This window comes from Myotis myotis, unplaced genomic scaffold (genome assembly GCF_014108235.1).
Source record: "Myotis myotis isolate mMyoMyo1 unplaced genomic scaffold, mMyoMyo1.p scaffold_m19_p_15, whole genome shotgun sequence".
Lineage (NCBI taxonomy): Eukaryota > Metazoa > Chordata > Mammalia > Chiroptera > Vespertilionidae > Myotis > Myotis myotis.
The window spans coordinates 21,651,541-21,672,475 of record NW_023416319.1 but is presented as its reverse complement, the minus strand read 5'-3'; the positions used below and the strand labels follow the sequence as shown (position 1 = coordinate 21,672,475).

At 48.6% G+C, this 20,935-nt stretch overlaps 1 protein-coding gene across 29 annotated transcripts in view; it reads right to left on the bottom strand.

The window, feature by feature from the left end:
- Positions 1-20,935, bottom strand: part of SORBS1 (sorbin and SH3 domain containing 1) — a 119,344-nt gene that overhangs the window by 35,722 nt on the left and 62,687 nt on the right. For 16 of the 29 annotated variants that reach the window (XM_036336507.1, XM_036336511.1, XM_036336508.1 and 13 more), the window contains 6 exons: positions 18,880-18,963; positions 14,458-14,523; positions 13,810-13,911; positions 10,974-11,023; positions 2,806-2,978; positions 99-184 (listed from right to left, as the gene is read on the bottom strand). In XM_036336507.1, the coding sequence (XP_036192400.1) occupies positions 99-184; positions 2,806-2,978; positions 10,974-11,023; positions 13,810-13,911; positions 14,458-14,523; positions 18,880-18,963 (561 nt within the window). Of the gene's footprint in view, positions 1-98; positions 185-832; positions 2,306-2,805; positions 2,979-10,973; positions 11,024-13,809; positions 13,912-14,457; positions 14,524-18,879; positions 18,964-20,935 lie in introns of all 29 variants that reach the window. The other 13 variants (XM_036336521.1, XM_036336533.1, XM_036336517.1 and 10 more) reach the window with 3 other exon arrangements.

Sequence of the window (20,935 nt, the reverse complement as noted above, 5' to 3'; positions counted from 1 at the left end):
GCTAGGTCACGTCATCTCTCTGGCAGACATCTGGAATGTTTACTTCCTTCATATTTTTCTCTGCCCAAAAGCCAAGAGATTTTAGAGATGGCACTTACTTCTTTATCATCATGCCGCCTTCGGATGAATTCTTCTGTGGATTCCAAGTAGTCAGCTGGTATAAAATGTCTTGGTGATTCTGAATCTTCAAAAGAACAAAGTAGAATTAAAACAGGCAAACATTTAGTGGGAAACCAAACTGGGAAAAGATTTCACTTTCATCCATTCTAAATAGCAGATTTTTTACAGTTGTAGAGACCAGTGATCAATAATCGAATTCTGAAGGAAAGAACCCTCGAATTCCCCCCATGTTTTGGATTCACTTGTGAACTAGTGTAATACAAAACTCATTACAAGGCAAAAGGTGAGCAAAAGGAGAGGACCTTCTTGGACAAGTGTCCCTGCTCAGAGGCGTGCAGGATCTCACAGGGACACACTGTACACACACACACACACACACAGGCCACCGAGAGCGGCTGCCTCTCAAAAAACCACGGCGAGTTGGGGTTGGTGCAAACTGCAAGGGGTGCAAGGGTTCAAATGAACCAATTTCTCAGATGAGCTAAACGGCCAATTTTTCTTTCGAAACAGAGTTTGGTGGTTAGTCTAGATGACATGGGGGCTTTGTTTTTGAAGAAGTGCAGCCACTACGAGCCATGATTAATTGCCAAGCAAAACAAACAGAAAACAAAGGACAGACCAGAAAATGAGCACCAAGGGCACACAGGAGGAGGGGACAGAGCAAGCAGAGTGGAGACGGGAGCTGAGACTGGGCAAATACACAAAAGGCCACCTCCGTGGGATGGTCCCAGTTCACTGGGTGGGTTGTTGTTTCTGTCCAGGCTGTGGTCTGAGTACGGCACAGGGTTCCCATTATCAAAGGCCCCCGGGCAGTCCTCTGGGACCGCGGGTCTCTCCTGAGGGGGTTCTGCGGTCCGGCCCAGCCTGGCCATGGTGTGTCGGGAAGACAGGCGCTTGGGCACCGAGGGCTTCCCCCCAGCGCGGGGCTCGTCCTGCTGGGGCTGACTGGGGAGGCCTGGCTTCCGGCCCGCCGGGGGCCCCGAGAAGTCCCCAGGGGCAGGCTGCCTGGGGGGGTGCTGGAGGGGCTTTTTCAGCCGGAAGGGGAGGGGGCTCATCAGGTAGATGTTCCTGAGGAGCGCGCTGCGGTCCCCTCTGCAGTCCGGGCGCCAGTCGGGCTGCCGGGAGGCCTGCTGCTCGTGCTTGCGGATGGTGGTGAAGCGGGTGTAGGAGGCCGGGCAGGTGCCCTTGCACTTGTTGAGGCGGTGTTTGGGGAAGTCTCCGTGAACGCTGCCGCCGCTGCCCTCCCTGCTGTCACTGGAGACGTTGGAGCAGTGGTCGAGCTCGTCGGAGCAGGTGGAGAGGGGCTCAGAGGGCGCCAGGCCCCTGAACCCCAAGGGGGAGTCCACCAGGCGGCTGCACGTTGGGGAGGCATAGACCCCCCCGGGGTTCATCCCGTCCACCTCCCGGGGCCGGAGCTTGGTGGACTCCAGGAGGGACTCGGCGGAGCGGGCTGCGGTCAGGCCGCTCCGGGACAGCACGGGCGTGGGGGACTTGCTCAGCCTGCCTGACAGGTCCAGGGACGGCATGGACCGTGACCGCTGGATCAGCTGCTCAAAGGCCGTGATGCGGGAGGAGACGGTGTGCTTGGGGATGTGCTCCGAGCCCTCCTGGCTGGGGCCCAGCTCGCCCCTGGCCAGGGCCAGGCTGCTCCTCTCGAAATGGGAGGCGAGGTCCCGCACGCTGGAGGAGGAGGCAGAGCCCAGGAAGAGGCCCGCTCGGTTGATCTGGTGCATGTCCCGGTAGAGCATGGTGAACTGCATCCCCGCCTTCCTCGAGAGCGGGCAGGGCCTCCTGGCGCTGGAGCCGTACTCCTGCAGGCTCAGGGTGCTGCTCGACTTGCTGTCGTAATCCCGCCGAGAGCGCATGAGCAGGTTCTCGATGCTCCCACCCACCTGGAGGGGGAGCCCTCTCTTGGAACCGTTCAAAGAAACGGAAACACAAAGGTTCTCACAGCTCTGAGCCTTTTCTGATGGCAACAGGGCACTCTTCTGTTCCTGCAAAAGAGCGCTGGGAGCGGAGAGCCTGGGCTTGAACTTGGAGGGGAGGATTTCTGAAATGCAGGCTTTTGCAGCAGACAGGGGTTTCTTGTGCTTACACACAGGGCCTAAGGCATTGCTAGTGTTAACCGTTCGGCTATGAACTGAAGATGAAGAAATCATGTGAGCATTCCCACCTTTACGATCCACTGGAAAGCATGCAGAATAAAATAAACAGACCCATTAGGTTAAAGCTGAAAGCTGCTAATAAAAAGGGAGAGGTAACATGCTCATTTGTCATAAGGTGTTTTTATTTTAAATTTCCAGTCGATGTCCAGAAGCAAAATAATCTGTGCTGCAAAGCAGGTGCAAAATGCAACGAAAAAATGGCCACCTTGCTAGTCAGGAAAGGCTAAAGCTCAGCTAGTTTCTAAGAAAAGGGAATCAGAACAAAAGAGAGAGAGATGCTTCAGGGAGAGCAAGGCCGGGGATTGAAGGAAGGAGAACTATTAATCCAGAAAGAAAAATGGCCGGTGAGAAACGAGGGGAGGGGGCTAGGAAGGCTCAAAGGCCTGGAAGTGGACCCACACAAGACAAAAGTGATTCCAGCAGCTGGAGGTTCACCCCTGCCAACACCCCGGTGACTGTGGACGGGAGAGACACCCGATGAGGCAGACAGGCGAGAGGCCTGCAGGCTTCGCGGGGTTACCTTTCGTGGAGGCCGAGCTGGACGGGCGCTTGAGCCCACTGAGGCCCTGGAGAGGGATGTCTCCACCTTCCAGGACGCTTTTATAAATCTGCCTCTCATTCTCCAGGCTCCCGAGGTCGCCGGGAGCCCCATCGGATTCCCTCTTCACTGCGTGGAAGTTGGAAGAATATATACTAAGAACAATGTAATTTTAAAAGGAAGAGAGAAGAGGGGGGAGAAAAAGAACAGGAGTTAGTATTTTAACATTTGTCTAAAAGGTACATTTCCAGCTGAGGGTAAGAAGCATACTTTCTGGCTTTCTAATCAAGTACCGCCATTTCTAAGGAGCATTCCTACGCAGAGGTCGAGTTCGACAGGCAAGGCAGGCCCACGGGAGCCCCTTGTCCAGATAGCGAACTGCCCTAATTGAATGACTGATTTGTGCTGTCGCAGAATAACTGAGAAACACGGCTGGGGCAGGGGGTAGGAGATAAGATTAGGAGGTGGGGAGGGCAGGGCAAGAGATGCAGGGGTCCAGGTGCTGCACACAGGATGGGGCAGTCACGAATATAGTTGGAGGCCGGCTGGCGTGGCTCAGTGGTTGACTGTTGATCTATGGACCAGAACGTCACGGTTCGATTCCCACTCAGGGCACATTGGGTTGTGGGCTCGATCTCCAGTGCGAGGCATGTAGGAGGCAGCTGATCAATGATTCTCTCATCATTGATGTGTGTCTCTCTCCCTCCCTCCCTCCCTGAAATCAACAAAATATATGCATGTATAAAAATAACATGCATGTTAGGTGGAGTCTCCGACCAGTGTTGGCAACTTTAAGTCCAACTTAAAGTTGGACTTAGATTTCTGGGTTATTTTTCTTTGGCCAATGAAGCATTAAAATCAACCATGAAAAGAGGAGGCCCAGCTGGGGCTCCAGGACAGTCAGCCACCAAGTGAAAGGGAACCTGGGTCCTCCATGCTTTCACGGTGCCAGCCGCCCCTGTACCCACTGCTTTCAAGATTCATACTCAGAACATGATGCCATGTTATGAGGCTCACCTATCGATACATCCTTCACTCACTGACATAGCCTTCACTTACTTTTATCTTGTTGAAGTCCTGGGTATTTTTGCAAGTTCCCACAAATCCTTTTTGGAATGAGGTGGGCCCCAGAAAGGATGAAGAACACTCACACACTGAACCGCCCCTTCCCGAGGCCCAGTGTCCTGTGCCCTCGCCCCGGACACACTGACAGGGGGATGCACAGGCACAGATAGGAAAGGACTCCTTCCCACAGACGTGCCCAGGCTGCTGCTCCGTCCTACTGAGCTCCGTTTGCTGGAACTCTCAGCTCTAAAGATGTCAACAGCTCGGTGGATGCTTCATCCCCGTATTTTATTATGAATATTACCACGTGCATAGAAATGCTTAAGGAGCTGTAATAGTGAACACCGATGTGCCCCCCCGCCCCCCCCCCCCCTGCCCAAGGTCCACTGGGCTGCATCTGCTTTATCCACATCTGTCCCCTGCCTTCCCTTTCCCCAGCAATCACAACAGAATTCCTCTGGTCCTCACAAACAACCCCACTCCTCCCTTTTCCAGAGGGGGAGCCCCACATGGAGTGGGGGTGGGCGAGGTTTAGTGAACGGGAGGGCTGGACCCTGAGCCAGGACACCAGCGCCACACGGAGCTCTCAGCCGCTGTTCTAGAACATCTCCCCACGACTGTGGAGGCAGTGCCCGCACCCCCGCCGCCCCCCACCCCGCCCCCCGAGCCCAGGCTCACACACCACGGAAATGGAATCTAAGGGAAAAGAGAATCAACCCTCACAGCTGAGAACATACAGGCAGGTGGTGGGGTGAGCCCACAGAGCAGCCCAGGCGGTCTCCCCCCAGGCCATGCCCTGGTTTCTAAGAGCCCACAGGACTATAGGGTCCGTGAGGACACTCAGCATGTATTTGCTGAATGAATAAAAGGTCACATTTTCTGGAAGCAAATTTGGCCCATGTGATCTGATTAAGAATATGTTTTGAACCATAGCGAGGGGGAGGGTCCCGGGTTCAATTCTGGTGTCAGTCCCTGGCCCTGGTTAGGGTGCATGCGGGAGGCAACCAGTCAATGTTTAGTTTCTCTGTCTCTCCCTCTCCCTTCCATTCTCTCTAAAAAATGAGAAAATATCCCCAGGTGCGGATTAACAACAATAACAACAAAGAATATGGTTTGATTTGTGAAACGACGTACTTAGGATTCTTCCGCAAGTGTAAGAACTATGTCACATTTACTTGGGGCTCTGAGCTACTGACGTCAGTGACCTCAGGCCATCGGAGCAGTGGAGAGAGAAGGGCTGCAGGATCGAGGTGGCCGAGGTGGCCGGTGGCCTGGGCTCAGGCTGGCTGTCCTTCCTGGTGCTGGGGCCCTGCCTGGAGGCCTACTGCCACCTGGAGACAAAAAGGCGTGGCTTTCCCAGGCGAAGGGGCCTGGCAAGGGACAGGGCTGCCATCCACGCAGCTCTGGGCTCTCCGGCTTCTGCCGGCAGGGCATTCACAGATGTCCCTGGTTCTGACTGACCAAAGCCACTCACTCTAGTGGGGGGGGCGGGGGGGGCCTTCAGGAGACTCGCAGGCTGTCAATGCCGGTTTAGACCAGCACAAGTCATCTAACCTGGTGTTCCCTTTGAACTTCCTAATTGAAAAGAAATCTGCTTCTTTTCGAAACTTCCCCTTCGCCATCCACCCTCTCTTTTTGGCTGCAGTTCCTGATTTTGTCCTTCAGCTAAAGCCCGTGTCTCCTCTGTCCGTTCCATCTGCAGAGAGACCCATGGACAGGCATCCTTCAGGCCTGCCAACCAACAGTTGTGGGACCGAGGTCGCTTTTGTGAGAGGAGCACCTCCAAAGCTCTGGTTTGGGGCGACCAGACCTCAGCACAGAGCGACTCTGACAGTGGCTTCCACCCCGCTGTCCTTAAACTGCTGTGGCCTCAGCCAGAACGACCGACCCATCTCCCCTCGTTCCTCCTAACTTCTCGGCCATGACACCAGCTGCGGACCTCACACCTCCCCTTCCCCTACCTCACCCGCTATCAGAACTCACCCCGCCCCCAACACCATCCCACTTTCTGGCTTTATTCCACCCATTATCACCATTTTTTCCTGCTTCCCACCAGACCGACAAGCCTGAAGCCCTCAGGAAACCTCTCAGGATGGACTTGCTATGGCCAATTGTTTTCTTTCTGATACCGAAGCCGACATACTTTTTCCAGATGTGTGACACTTTTGCAACTTTGTTTAAAAACAATGTCCAAAAGCTCCAGCACAGTGTTCCTAAGTGAGTTATCTTCCCCACGCCTCCTCATTGGAAAGACAGACACCATTTGTCCACTGGACCAAAGGGGAAACTGAGGACCGGGCGGTGAGGCCTCTGTCAAAGGTCACAGTGCTGTTGGGTCTTTGCTGTGTTCACACAGATCAGAGAGGGTGAGAACAGTGCCCTCGGTCTGGCCGAGAAAGACCCGAGTCACCCATTCTGCGCCAAAACAAGCCTGGCTCAGAAGCTCGGCTCTGCAGCCTGGGCGGAGCCAGTTTTGGGCTGAGGAAGAGCAGGCCAGCAGGAGGCAGTGACGAGAACGGACCCGCTGGCTAAGAGGCAGTGCTGGCTGCTGAGTTTCAAGGGGATTCGACAGAAACTCACTCAAAGAATAAAGTGAGAGAACAGAGCGATCATTTTAGGGCCGAACGTTTCCAGTGGGCTAACTGGCCGGGTCGGGATTCCCGCCTGACTCCAACAGGCAATGTGATCAGTGGAGGCAAACCTGCTCACTTTAAAAACTCGGAAACAACCTGTTCCTCTCAGCCTCCATTTCCTTCATCTACAAGACTATTAGGTGTGGTGAGACTGTCCAAAAAGTCCCCCTTCAAATCCCTTATCTACAAAGACATTCCTTCTGACCTCCAGATACATACGCTCAACTGCCTTCTAGAAGCTCCACTTAGAGCAGTGGTGGCGAACCTTTTGAGCTCGGCGTGCCAGCATTTTGAAAAACCCTAACTTAACTCCGGTGCCGTGTCACATATAGAAATTTTTTGATATTTGCAACCATGGTAAAACAAAGACTTATATTTTTGGTATTTATTTTATATATTTAAATGCCATTTAACACAGAAAAATCAACCAAAAAAAATGAGTTCGTGTGTCACCTCTGACATGCGTGTCAGGTTCGCCGTCCCTGACCTAGATGTTCCTCAGGCGTCTTAAACCCAACACATCCCAAACCAAGCGCAGCTCCGTTCCTCCGCCTCCCATCACCCAAGCCAGAGAGCCCAGAAAAGCAGCCCCTTCTCCTTCTCCTTGCCCTGCGAACTTCAGGAGTCAGCACGCTTTGCTTACTCCGTCCTGACACAGCTCACATCAATCCCTTCCGTCTCTACCTCTCTGGTCCCTACCTCCCACCACTCACCCACACCTGTGCAAACAGCACACCACCACTCCCCCAGGCTCCACCCCATTTCCCTCCAGTCATTTTTGCAAACTACTGCCAGCGATATTTCTAGAAAAGATCTCACCATGTCATTCCATGGCTCATCTTATTCATTCAACAAGTATTTATTGGGCACCTACTACATGTCAATCAGTCTCTTAGGTGGAGATTCAATAAGGAACAAAACAGACAAAAAAATTCCAGCCTCATGGAAAAAAAATTACCTCTTCTGTTTGTAATATAATGTTACTATTATTATTCACTTTTCATTTGCGGCTCCTCTGTAAAGCGTACCTTTCTTCCTCCACGAAACAGAGGTGTTCCCTCCCTCCTGATCCCATCACTGCCTGTCCTGCACTGGATTCTGATGGTTGTTTACAAGTCTGCCTCCCATTACACTTGGTTTTTCCCTTGAGGGAGGCAGTTTAACTGATTAACCTTTGCACGGCTGGTGTCTAGCACCTTTGTTCAATAAATATTAGTGGAATAAATGATTTCATAAAATTAAATGCCTACACTCACAGATTTATGATACATTTTCAAGCCCTGGAAGTTTCTAATATTTCATCAAGTTCTCCAGGCAATGATTTGTGTTTTGATCTTAAGTTAGACTAAGGGAAAAGGGTGTTTTTTCAAGTGCACCATCACCACTTAGGAAAGCAGGAGCTTGAGTGCCACCTGCTGGCCAAATAGAGTAAAGCTCTTTGGTTAGGCAAAGACTATCCAAACTAACCAATGCTGAAAGGCTAAGCAATGATGAAGAGTAGGCTACACTGCTGATTTATAGGTCTGGTAATTCCACAGAAATAAAATACAAAATTTGGCATACACTGTGATCACAACTATAAAAATATATTTTTTTGAGAGGAAGGACTGGTAGATGGTATTAGGATATTGGGACAATGGGTGAATTTCTTCCTCTCTGTTCCCAGGTTCTTTTAATATTGTGATATGTAATCAACTTAATTAATAACAGTCTAAACTAAAGTCTCTCCAAGATATTAGAGTGGATTCAAAACAACACCATCCCTTCCCCACTGACCACAGAGTCCTGCACCTGGGCCATTGTGATTCCTCTTTCTTCAGTCCTTGGGTTAAGTCAAGTCTTTGCCAATGTTTCTTTCAGCAGGTCATTCCTGTCCGTCGGGTGAAGGGAACCAGATTCAATCCACAAGTTTCCGGCCTTGGTGCTGAGTTGAATTTTAGTTAATTAAGATGCTTTCCTATGCGTCAGGCACTGCACTTAGCTGGCTTCTCACCAATTCCAAACACAGAAAAACCTTATTCATTTGAACAAACTGGGAGAAAACCAAGCCCGAATTTCTGATAAATTCCCAAATGGTAGAATAGCAAGAGGAAACAAACCTCATCTATCCCTGCCACATATTTCCCGTGAGCTAGGGTAAGGCTGAAAAAAACAGAGGTCTTTGAAGACCTGTTCCGATGATATAAATAAGAGTGCTGGGCAAACGAACACATCAAATAGCTTTATGCACATGAATCCTCAGAGTCTGACAGCAATTTGCTCTTTTCGGCAGTTTGCATTAGGCCCCCCAATCCTGCTAACACAATATTACAAATAGTTGCTTAAATGGTTTTTTCAATCATTTGAAAGACATTAAGTTATAAGATGCTTTCTATTAGTTTATTATCAGTATGGTGCAATGGGAGCGCCTGCCAACACCAGTGCCCTGGCTGAGAACATGACTGCTAGTCTGGTCTGAGGAGGAACAACTCCACCACACACCAGCTGCAGAGCCGTGGCTGGTACACTCCTGCTTCCTCACCTGTAAAATGTGGATTAAAAATAATGCCTGGTCCTGGGATGTTGCAAGGACTAATTGAGGTGAAGTACGGAAGCTGCTAAGCATAGGGCCTGGCACATAGTAAATGCTGAGTAAGTAGTTCAAGTCACCACTTCATTTAAGACCCGTGTGCCTAACTCTGACAGGCTGGGCAATGCTGTCTTTTTCTGAATATTCTTAATCCTTTAAGTCTGCTTCAATCATGTGCCACTTTTCTTTCTTTCTTTAAAATATATTTTTATTGATTTCAGAGAGGAAGGGAGAGGGAGATAGAAACATCAATAATGAGAGAGAATCACTGATTGGCTGCCTCCTTCACGCCCCCTACTGGGGACCGAGCCCGCAACCTGGGCATGTGTCCTTGACCGAAATTGAACCCGGGACCCTTCAGTCCGCAGGCCAACACTCTATCCACTGAGCCAAAGTAGCTAGGGCCCACTTTGCCTTCTTATTTACTAACATTCCTTTTTTTTTTTTTTGTTTTACCCCCAAAACTACTAAGGGACAATTATGCTCCTATTTATTACATAGCATAGTGCCTTGGTCCAGAGAAGCTAAGGAATCCACTCAGCTGGCCACCTGAAACAGCCTTTTTTGTCTGTGCATTTCAGGGAGATGGATGGGGCGAGGAGGCAGAGGGGGAGACCAGGCAGCAGGCTTACATTATGCAATCCTGGGAACGGCAGGGCAGGGAGAGATCTGGTCCAACCAGGCTTTGGGCAGTCAGGACCGCCAAAGTGACAAGCTTTGTCGCTGACCAATGGGTGACCTGAGGGACCAGTTTGCTGGGAGCTGTGGCCTTGAAGCAGCCCTTCATCTGCAGATAGCCTGAGGCCGTCTGTGGGTTCATTTCTAGGACCTGGAGGACCTGCGGCTGGTCATCCTTGGGCTGAAGGGATAGTTCAACTATCTCCTTAAAACAGAGTGAGCCTCAGAGCCCAAGGTAGCGGGGCGGGGGGAGGGGGAGCAGGGGCAGCCTGATGATACAGCTGAACTCGGATTCCTCTCTGTCACACCGGTGGCCTGACGACCAACCCAGCAGTGAGTGCAAGAGATGATGCCGACCTGCTCCAAGATGGAGCTGTCCTTTAAGGCAGGAAACGTTCCTTCTAACTGCTGTCCTAATACATCGTTTCAACTTCTTCTCAGACTCTGGGGTCTGTTAATCATAGCCATTAATATACACATTTATAGAAGAAATATTAATAGAATAGATCTGGCTAGAGATTTGGTCACTACCCTAAGAGGATGAAGGGTTTTTTCCAGTTTTCTAGTGAAATACTCCAATCACAGCTAATCGACTTTCAAATGAAACCACTCTTGCAAAATGCCCAAGTGACCAAGAGGTTCGTCACACATATCCATAAACTCAGCATTCAGATCAAGTCAGGCTTCTGTCTGCACAGGTGAGCTTGTCTCACTGTGGATTTGCCCAACCCAAATGGAACAGGTAATAGCTGTGCTCCCCTTCTTGTCATGCTTTGAAGAATAAGATACAGACACAGCGGTGATAAGGTGAGGAGCTGCTCCCACCAGAACAAACTCCCAGGCCTATGGGTGCACCTGGCATGATGGAGATGGAGTCCTCGCTCTCAAGGAGTTTACAATTTACTAGAGGCCCGATGCACAAAATGTGTGCAAGGGGCTTGGCCCTCGCAGCCCCAGCGTGGTCCGGAAGGTCGTCTGGCTGTCCGGTCTAATTAGCATATTACGCTTTTATTATCATAGATTAGAGTTATACAAACATAGAAGGAAAAAATGGATGACCAGAACTGAATTGCTACTTATCACCAAACTGTACGTCATTCAAAGCCACTAGACTGCTGCCTATAACACACACTTAGGCCCAGATCGTAAGCGTCTCCCGTTTAGACATTCCATACAGTGAGCCTAGAAACAAGGTGGCAACTTACTATCCAGGAGGCTCTGAAGACATTTCCGGAGTGGGGCTGGCTGCTGAGCTCTGTAAATGTCAAAAAGAGAAAGAAAGAAAGAAAAGTGAACATGCTTTATTCTGACTCAGATGTTTCAAGCCAAGGGGCGTCCCTGTTTCTTCGCTAATGTAGCCAGGGCCTCTGGGAGGAGGGGGCCTGGCTGGAAAGGTCTCGGGCCGGGAGGGAGGGGTCCTCTTTTTGTCTCTGGTCTTGACCTTCCGGTGGCTGCATCGAGGCTCCCTGGGTGGGTCAGGAGATGGCCGCCTGGGCCCTCTGGGGGACAGGCCCACCATTTGGCCAACATGCATTGACAGAGCACACCCTCCCCCAGCGTGCCCCGACCTTCCGACCCCCTGCCAACCCAATGCAGACTCCTTCATGCGCCCCAGATGCCACATCCAGAGAGAGGGCCACCCGAAACATTAGGTGCAGAATGCACAGCAACACATTTTAAAAGACCACACTGGGTTTAGCTGTTTGTCTGCCCTCGCAGACTTAGACGTGCAAAAAGGGGGAGAAATGCAGGTTTACAGAAGCTATTAATGACCACCTCAGCCTCAGTGGGAAACACTTTATAAGATTACAGACCACGGTGCAAAAGGAGGAAAACAATCGGGAGCTACATGCAGAGAAAGCAGCACACTGTGTCGTTTATTTAGGGTTTCTGTTATCTTGGAGAGAATCAGGCAAAGGGTTCAGTATATTGGCTCTTAAAAATAATGTGGTCGTTGAATAAATCAGTGAAAAAGTTAACTTTCAAAGATATTCCTAGCTCTAATACTGACCATTTCAAGGAAAACAAACTACCTGGAGGAGAGATACCTGAGAAAAGGAAACACCAGGAAAAGAGAAAGAGACTGTGCAGGAAGGAGGTAACCTTCCTCAGGGGCTCAGCCACCTGGCCCTCTGCCTGCTGGTCCTGGCATTTCTGAGGGCACCTCCACCCCAGGAGGTCCCCGCCCTCTCTCTCCCCATTACTCCTCAGAGAAGGCAGCCCTCTTACCTGCACGTCTGTCTGTCCGTCCGTCCGTCCAGCCCTTTGCCTGCACTGGTCTCCCTGCCCACCCTTCCCCCTTGAGCCTGCACTGGTCTCCCTGCCCACCCTTCCCCCTTGAGCCTGTCCTTTGGCTTCTGCCCCGTTCTGGGTCTCCACACTTCTGTGGACGATGCCCCGGTCTCCAACGTGGAAAAGTGTTTGCCGACCCTGCTGAGCCCTCTGGGCACACGCCCCTCGCCTTCCTGCCGTGATCACATTTTTAATCAGTGTGTACCCCTGGGGATTCCAGTTCCTCTCCACATACTCCAGCTCCCGTCCACCACTCAGCAGCCTCCAAAGCTTTTAGAAACCTCTGGATTATCAAACCCATTGGCCTTTCCTGAGTCGAGGGTGGGGACCTTTCTGGAGCATTGGGTCATGCTCAGACCCACCTCTCATCTTTCCTCCTACGTCTCGGGAATGCTCTCTCTCTGACCTCCCCTTGCTCTCCTGCTGTCACCAACATCCCAACAGGTCCTTATGGATCTTTCATCCTTTCAACAGGATCCTCCCTTCAATCTTTCATCTTCCCCAGGCGGGGTGTCTTCATCTGTTCCCGGACGTCAACCATCACCTCTCTTCAAGGGACTGCAACTGCCTTTGTAAGCCTCTGCTCGTCTCACAGAACCTAGTCTTACATTTCAAACTGTCAGCTGCATATCCCCTATGTGATACCCAACCAGCATTCAAAACAAATGACCTAAAACCAAATCCTTCATCTAACCTCTGCACCGACTTTCTCCCCATCTTTCTTATGTGACGTACTGATGTCCCCACGGCTCCCTCTGTCTGGACCAAGGGCTCACGATGTCTGTTTCCATCCTGTCCCCCAGTGGCCGCAGCTGTAACCCCAGCTTCCGCTCCTTCCCTGGGCTACGTCCCTGGCACTCACTTGACTTTTGGTGCCTCGTCACTCACGCTGGTGGTCTGACCCTCCTTGCTTTCCTAGCTCCGCTGAAGTGTAACACGATCCACTCACAACCTCCATGTTCCCTGCCTTGGTCTGCGGACCCTCCCAGACTCGAGTGTGCCCACATTCCTCTCCTATTTTCTGTAAAGATCCCCTTTCCTTCAAGGGTCTCTCTTGTTTCTTCAAGGAGCCCTAGGAGCAGATCTCCAAACACTGGGTGTTTTCCTTCCGCTGGGAGCCCATTTACCTCGGACTCCCTCTCTTCCTGACCCAGCCTTTAATAAACCACGCTTTGACACCACTCCACTTAAAAATACCGGTGCAGGCCGAGTTTCAAATGCTTGCCCGTGTGGCCCGGCGGTCTGGCCCCTGGAGTGCATATTTTCATTGAGAACTTCCTGACCTTTCAAACCACAAGCAGGGCTGCTCTGGCAGTGCCTGCACTTAGTAAGCGGCGCTCGAGTCACTGCCACACTTTGGAGAATGATCTCCGAGGCCGGTACCTCCCAAGGCTGCAAAAATGACAGCTGCCAAACACAGCTCCCCGAGAACCCCGAGAGGCATTCCAAGGCGAAGGCAGGGAAGGAAGAGGGCCGCCCCTGACAGCAGAGGAGAGGGGGAGCATGGAAATCACCAGCCACCCAAAGGATACCTGCAAAGCCCCCTTTAAGGAAGATGTCAAGCTCCAAAGAAACCAAAGCAAAACTGAAGTTGGGGGAAGGGGATGGAAAACAGCAGCCAGAAAGCCATGCAGCTTCACAATAATCAGCGAGACAGTCCCCTCCTCAGCGACATCCCAAACCGCAGAGCAAAGAAGACAGAACCGCGCTGGGACAGGCGTTGACGGCAGGAGGAAAACTCGGAAGTACCTGCGCCAGGTCTGCACGGGCTGCTTTACTAAGCGTCTCCGTTTTTCCTACGTCTGCCTCTAACTCTGTGCGGCAGAGGCTGAGCTCTGTTTCTAGGTTAGTCTGGTACGAGAAAGAAAAGATGAGAAAGAGCGTTTTAGTTTAGGGGACAGGCAGAGAGAATGGAAGGTTAAGTTTGAAAAGTGAATCTTCTTAGGGTTCTATTTTAATAAGGCAGAGATGGCAAGATTAAACAAGGAGCTCACTGGAAATGACTAAAAGCCACGAGAACAGAGAATGCAGCGTTAGGCATGGAAAATATAAGCCCCACGGTAATCAGAGCTTCAAAACTCTCTTCTCCTGGCTACAGAGAACTACAAATACCACAACACCTGCCGGGAGGAAATGCCTACTGTCTCTCTTTTCAGTCTGGTGACTGGCAAATACTACATGTCAGAGTAAGTCATTGCTGAAAAAGCACACACACCTCTATACATCAGTCTATATCTCAGAGACTTTGTTAAATAGATTTATCACCAAGCCAAAAAAAAAAAAAGTTATCAAGTTAAAAAAACAGCGATTGAAGAAAATAAGAGCAAAACCCCACACACAGCACACTCACACTAACCAGGCCAGGAGCACACACAGCCCCGGAGAGGCGCGCATTACCTTTCTATCCTCTCTAGGAAGGATAGAGCAGTCTCCAGGAGTATAATCCCATATCTTTTTGGGAGGCTGATGGGAAGCAGAGGAGGAAATGGAGAAATGAGCATAAGGACAGACACGGAGACCAGCTCACACAAAGAGGGGCACACCAGGAGGGCTCATCAACAGGGAGCTAAGCACGGGCGTGGGCGCTAACTGGGAGCTTCCTTTCTACGTTTCTGTCTCAAGAGCAGATCATGGTTGGAGTCCAAATATTGCAAACTTAAAAGACACAAAGAAAAAAAAAAGCATTAACACCAATTTGAACAAAAATCGAAACTTTAAAAATTCCCCGTTGTTGTTTTCAAACTAAGATGGCCACTGAGAGCCCACATTTCTGAAGCAGGCTTCTCCACTGTGAAACTCATTGTTCCTCAATGTGGCAATCTGGAGATTTGGCCAGTGGAGGGTAAATTGCACTGAATGTGTTTTCTGTGGTTTGTGGCAAGTGTACCAGATGGGTGTTAAGTTTCCCACGGTGTGACTAGGCAATTTTAATAATCGTTCACTGCTTGCTTAGACATTAACACTGCTAGTGTAGAGCCATACCTTCCATCTCCCTTAGAGAACAGAGATCTACTTTGCATTTAAACAGCGGACTGTAAGGCTATTTTTGTTTTTTCCTTTAACTCTTCACGATAGAATTAGGGTACATTCCTAAAACAGAAATCTGCCGGGAGAACCGCTGTAACGTTTAGTGAGGGAGGGGTTCAAATGTAGGACACTGGAAGTTACAAGCTACTCTGCCCCCAGGTGAACCCTCTGCTCTGTCCACTTAGACTTGAAATTTCTCATACAGCTCCCCCTCCCCTCTGCTGTCACTTAATAGCTCCTGGAATATTGTAATTATATTCATTATAACCAATTAGGGAAGCTTATTCAAATTGGTTTACATTGTGACATTTTGCCGTGAGTTTACTTATAGAAATCACATCAATTTCTGTAGAAGTTGGCGGCGGGTGTGTGTGTGTGTGTGTGTGTGTGTGTGTGTGTGTGTGTAAAGCTGACACCCAGGCTCTTAGTAATAAATTTGCAAATGAAAAGTAATCTGATTTCAAGATGCATTTACCACCCACAGCAACAGGACAGCAATGTGATCTCTGTAGACGTATACTCTGCACTTTATAAAGTAAGTGCTATTAACAATCATCATTTTTCTTTAAGCGCTTTACACACTTCACAGATGGTTCAGATGGGAAGTAGACCTTTGAAAGCCACATACAGTCTCCCTACGTGTCCTGACTACAAAAAATAAGACAGTGCTTACAAATTAAATTGGTTGTCAATAACGTTCCCCCAAATGGCCCCGGAGTCTGGAACGACTTATGTTCCACAGCACCGGTTAGAGCTGAGCGGCGTTAGAGTCAGCTCTTGCTGAAGTGTCAGTGTGTTTGGTGGATTTCAGTGAAGGGGCTGAAGAAGGAAGGGGTCCAGGGTAAATGAAGGTCTAGCATCAAAGTCCTGGCAGGCTTTCCTCACTCGGGGTGGTGGGTGGGGTCGAGTGGGTGTGGAATAAAAAGCAGAAATGATGACCCACATGCTTTGGTAGGAGTTTTAATTTCATTCTGCTTCTGAATGACGGCAAAACCTTCAAAAACAACTTTCCTGGTTTATGCCACGTTCATTTATGTCTCTTACCCTTGTATGGCCCAGAGCGACTGGGGTAGGAGAGACGTGAAAAGAAGAAAAATATTTCTCCCCACCTCCCCTTCTTACCAAACGCTGAGAGTGCCATCCAGTCATTCAACTTGGTTCAACTAGATAGGAAGCCCACCCTTCGAATGCCTCAGACCATCGGAACTGTGGTCTCAACACTGTTCCCTCCGGATAGACAGCGATTACGTTATTTTGGGAAGTCTTTAAAAGTCTTACCTTTCATTACTTTAAAAGACCTGCACAAAAAGGAGCAGTCCCCTTTAAGGACCCTAAGGTCTATGGAAGGAACACTTGTGGCTTGAGAGAAATGACATTTTGGAAAAGCATTTCTTTAAATAATTCAGAGGCAGTTAGCACAACAGGTTGGGGATACGAATGACAGGAGGTCCCAGGATACGAATGGGCTGTGCTCCCAGGATCTGTGTGGCATGGCTGGGGGCACTCAGACCAGCTTCCCGCAGAAGCAGTGCCAGACACCGAGCTCTCAGAGAGCTGCTTAGGGTGTGCTGGGGCAGAAGTACTGTCTCTTGCTGACAAAACCAGGATTGTTTGCAATGACAGATTTGGTAAAACAAATGATTAATTAGAATCATTTCATGTTTCCTAAAAGCTAGCATTAAAGAGAAAACTATTTTAGTCATTTGGCCAATGAGGAGACGGCTAGAAATTTGTGGACCTGAATGGACTTTGAAATTCAATGGCATGGACTTTTGCTTATACATAATTCAAAGCAAATAGCTTTTGTTTTCCCTGATGGAAATACGGTATTATTATTATACCATAATATATATATATTATTATATATACCAATCACTGGGGAGAGGGGAGGAACTACATATATCAAAAGGATTTTCTGTGAGATAATTGAGTAGGTTTTAAGAAAAAGAAAAGGGTTACAATACTGTTAAATATTTGAATGTGGAAGAGACTGCCTGGGTAGACTCCACTGATGTCTGAATGGTGGACAGCAGGGAAAAAAGGGAGAGAAAGGAGAAGTGAGGTGTGCGTCAAAGCTTTGGGAAGGGGAGATGGGGCACACTCTGGGTTAGATGCTTCCCTCTCCACTGGTCACTAGATGGCGCTGTTCACCCAGGACAGCTTAGCTGCTATTAGGAGCCAGTGTCCCAGGAGGGACAAGGTGGGAGGAATGTCTGTTCCTACAAGCAGGCTGTTTGCAAGTCAGGTGCTCCTCTCAGAAGATGCAGGAACTTTGAAACAAAGCTCAGCATCGCTAAATCAACAGGGAAATCCCAGAGCACCAGCTTAATTTGTCTTTGTCTTCATCTTAATAAAAATATACACCATGGAATTTAACATTTTACTGAACTATATAAAGTTAATTCCTGTCTGCAGATAAAACCATCATTCCAAACCACGGTGACTCAAATACTGGAGGCAATGCTTAAAATCTCACATGAACATCTAATGCAGTGGCTCTCAACCTTGGCTGCACATTAGAATCACCTGGGAATCTTTTTAAAATCCTGATTTCTGGGCCTCATCCTCCGGAAATTCTGTTTCTTTGTTATGGGATGAGGCCACAACATTAGTAACAAAGAAACAGAATTTCTGGAGGATGAGGCCCAGAAATCAGGATTTTAAAAAGATTCCCAGGTGATTCTAATGTGCAGCCAAAGTTGAGAACCATTGATCTAATGAAATATTTTATGTTTATACGCTTAACCCCCCACTTGTAAATGCTTTTTGCAGTTGTGAACATTTAAAGTAAGTGGAGTTTTAAAGTCAGTTTCCAGTCATCTCCAGTGGAAAAATGAGCTCCCTTCTCCCTTCTGGTGGGCACTCCTCTGAGTACAGGGCTAAGAAACCCTCCTTTAAGTACACAAAATCCTTTGGTACCAAAGCCAACTCAGACACATCAGGGGGAAGTTGTGGAATATTATTAGGCTCAACACTAAACTTGCTAGAATTCCTAACTCTCATTTCAAATTTTGGGAAATGTTATCCTAACTCATAGAGTTCATTCCCTAAAAGTCACCCGACATGGGGTTGTAATTGTGGATCACATCTGCATAGACCTTTTCTGGCTGGCTTCAACACTCCCCTTGCACAGGTGCTTTTAGAAGCTCTATCCGAAGCAGTGGCCATGCTGGTCTGCTCACGCTGTGGTGCACTGTCCTGCTTATCTTCAGTATGCCACAAGGACTTTGGCCATGGAACTGAACTGACGGCCAATTCAATGTCATCCACAGACACGTGGCATCGTTGCTAGTGGTAGGAGGGACTAAGACAAGCTAGGATCTAGTTGTGTCTCTCAGGATTTTCTGGCAATAAATCCGGAGCTCACTGTCCTTTCTTGGTGAAGTAAAGCAACGGAAAGCTTACAGATGGTAGTGAGACTAGACCAGCCGTGGGCAAACTACGGCCTGCGGGCCGGATCCGGCCCATTTGAAATGCATAAAACTAAAAAAAAAAAAAAAAAAAAAGACCGTACCCTTTTATGTAATGATGTTTACTTTGAATTTATATTAGTTCACACAAACACTCCATCCATGCTTTTGTTCCGGCCCTCCGGTCCAGTTTAAGAACCCATTGTGGCCCTCGAGTCAAAAAGTTTGCCCACCCCTGGACTAGACAATCCCACCAGGGCAACCGACACGGGCTCCCCACTCCCTAAAGTCCTTACAAACAGATCTGATTCCTTAGCAGCGACAATGCAGCAACAGCATGATTTTTAAAAATGTCTATAACCACTGAAGCTATTAAACTTACCGGTTTCCCAAACTCCAATTCCGAAAAGAATTTATACCAAGGTTCATTCTTTAAATCTATCTCTTCTGGGCTTATATCCCGACTCTATAGGGGTTGGTGACAGGGAAATGGAAGAGAGAGAAGGATAACATTATGCAAAGATTACATAGGAACAGGCCAGTAGAGATGCAGTGGTTTCCAGATATATACAGAACTGCATTTAACAGCAGCAATCACCCGTTTCCACTGACACTGGCAACATCATGGAGCTAAAACAGATGGGGAAGGATGTGTTTATAGAAACAGGGCCCCTGAGCGAGGGAGCAGTGGGCGCATCACGCTCAGTCCCAAGGCAGGAGGATGGAGTGTGGACGGGGAGCTCTGCACACACTGCTGCCCCCCACAAATACGAATGCGGGGATAGCAGTATTTCCATATTGTGGGAGAAAAGAAGGATCTCATCTCCTCTTCACCAAGAACTATTAGTTATGAGCAAATAACCTGGTGAGCACACCAAACATTTAGCCACTTACGCCAGGTGAGTAGAGCAAACCATTTTTACGGGCTAGTACAGTTTTAGTACTTATTTGCAAGGCTGCCTTAAGGTTTTCAAAATAAACGCAAATTTTGACACTTTTATCCAAGCCAATTTGTTAATACTGCATCTTTAATGGCACATGAGTAGGTGAGAAACCATGTCCCTTACACAGTAAAGCGAAAGATGATATAAGTAACAACAGAGGACACGAGTGAAAAAACATCTTAAACAAGCTCCCGGGGGATGGGTACAGATAGGATATACTTCATGTTCCAACAAGTAAATGTTAAAGAGCTGGGGAATTAGAGCGAGGGAAAGCTGAACAAGACAGATAGCAGAACAGGGGAAGGAAAAACTCCTGGGTTATGTTACAAAAATAAGTTAGATTTGCCACTTTACAGAATTCTCAGGTAGTTCACACAGAGTGATAATGGACCCCAGGGGATTTCATATTTAATCAAGTATTTATAAAGTCCTGGTACCTTGCTGTGGAATAACGTGTGTTTCTGGCAATAATTAGTTAAAAATGAATGCCTAGAAAGCAAATCATGTTTCCCCCTAATAAAATGGAGATATGTTCACAGCAGACAAAAGTGTTAGAGGCTCATGGCTTAATTAAATTCCAATTAAATTCATACATGTCTATGTTTCAAAAAACCTTGATAGTCACAAGGGGGGGGGGATTTTCCGGTAACGGTACGAAATATGAAATGTACATTTCCCACGGAGGTGGAAAATGGTCTGTAAGCAACGTCACTCCCTCGGGCCCCAGCACAGGAGGAGGGGCTGCGGGCTGTGGACTCCTCCGTGCGCCTGCTCCCAAGCAGCTCCCCCGGACTCGGCTCTCTTAACGTTCAGGCCTTTGCAGCTTGTAGGGATGCTGCACGCGTCTCAGTGACCTTCACCCATCTCCTCTTCTCAGATCCTTAGGAGAACCTTTCTATTATTCCTACGTTTGTTTTATCTTTTTGCAAGAATAATAAAAATATTTATTTCCATCAGAAGAACTGTCACTGTGATTTTTTTCCCTACATTTGTTTTAAATTGAGGAAGATATGACAGAGAACGTTCCTTTAACTGAAATTCACTGACTATACGTTAGCTGAAACCAGAGGGAAATGTCCAGCTAAAACCTCCCCCACGGTCTTTAGGGACGTGGGCTTAAATCTTGAAGGAGACGCCGTGCTCCTCCTCGGGGGGCGCTGTAACCATGTAAAAGAATGGGTTCTGTGTCTCTTCAGGGAGATGGGGCCCCGAACCCATACCCTTCAGGAGAAACAGTTAAGGCAGTGGGACATCCTAGGTCCTTATATGATGGGGTTTCATGAAACCTATTTCATGTTTATTATTTTTAGAGACTATTTATAAGCTGCTCTCTGGGAATAGGTTAGGCTTTTTTTTTTTTTTTTTTTTTAAATAAAATGTACCAACTCTTTCAGGAAACTGCCTGAATGCTTTGGTACTTGGTCCTGAAAGAATTAACCCATTTTGTCGCTGAAGGCTGTGGGCAAAGTGTCGCATGGCTGAGGTTCACACTGT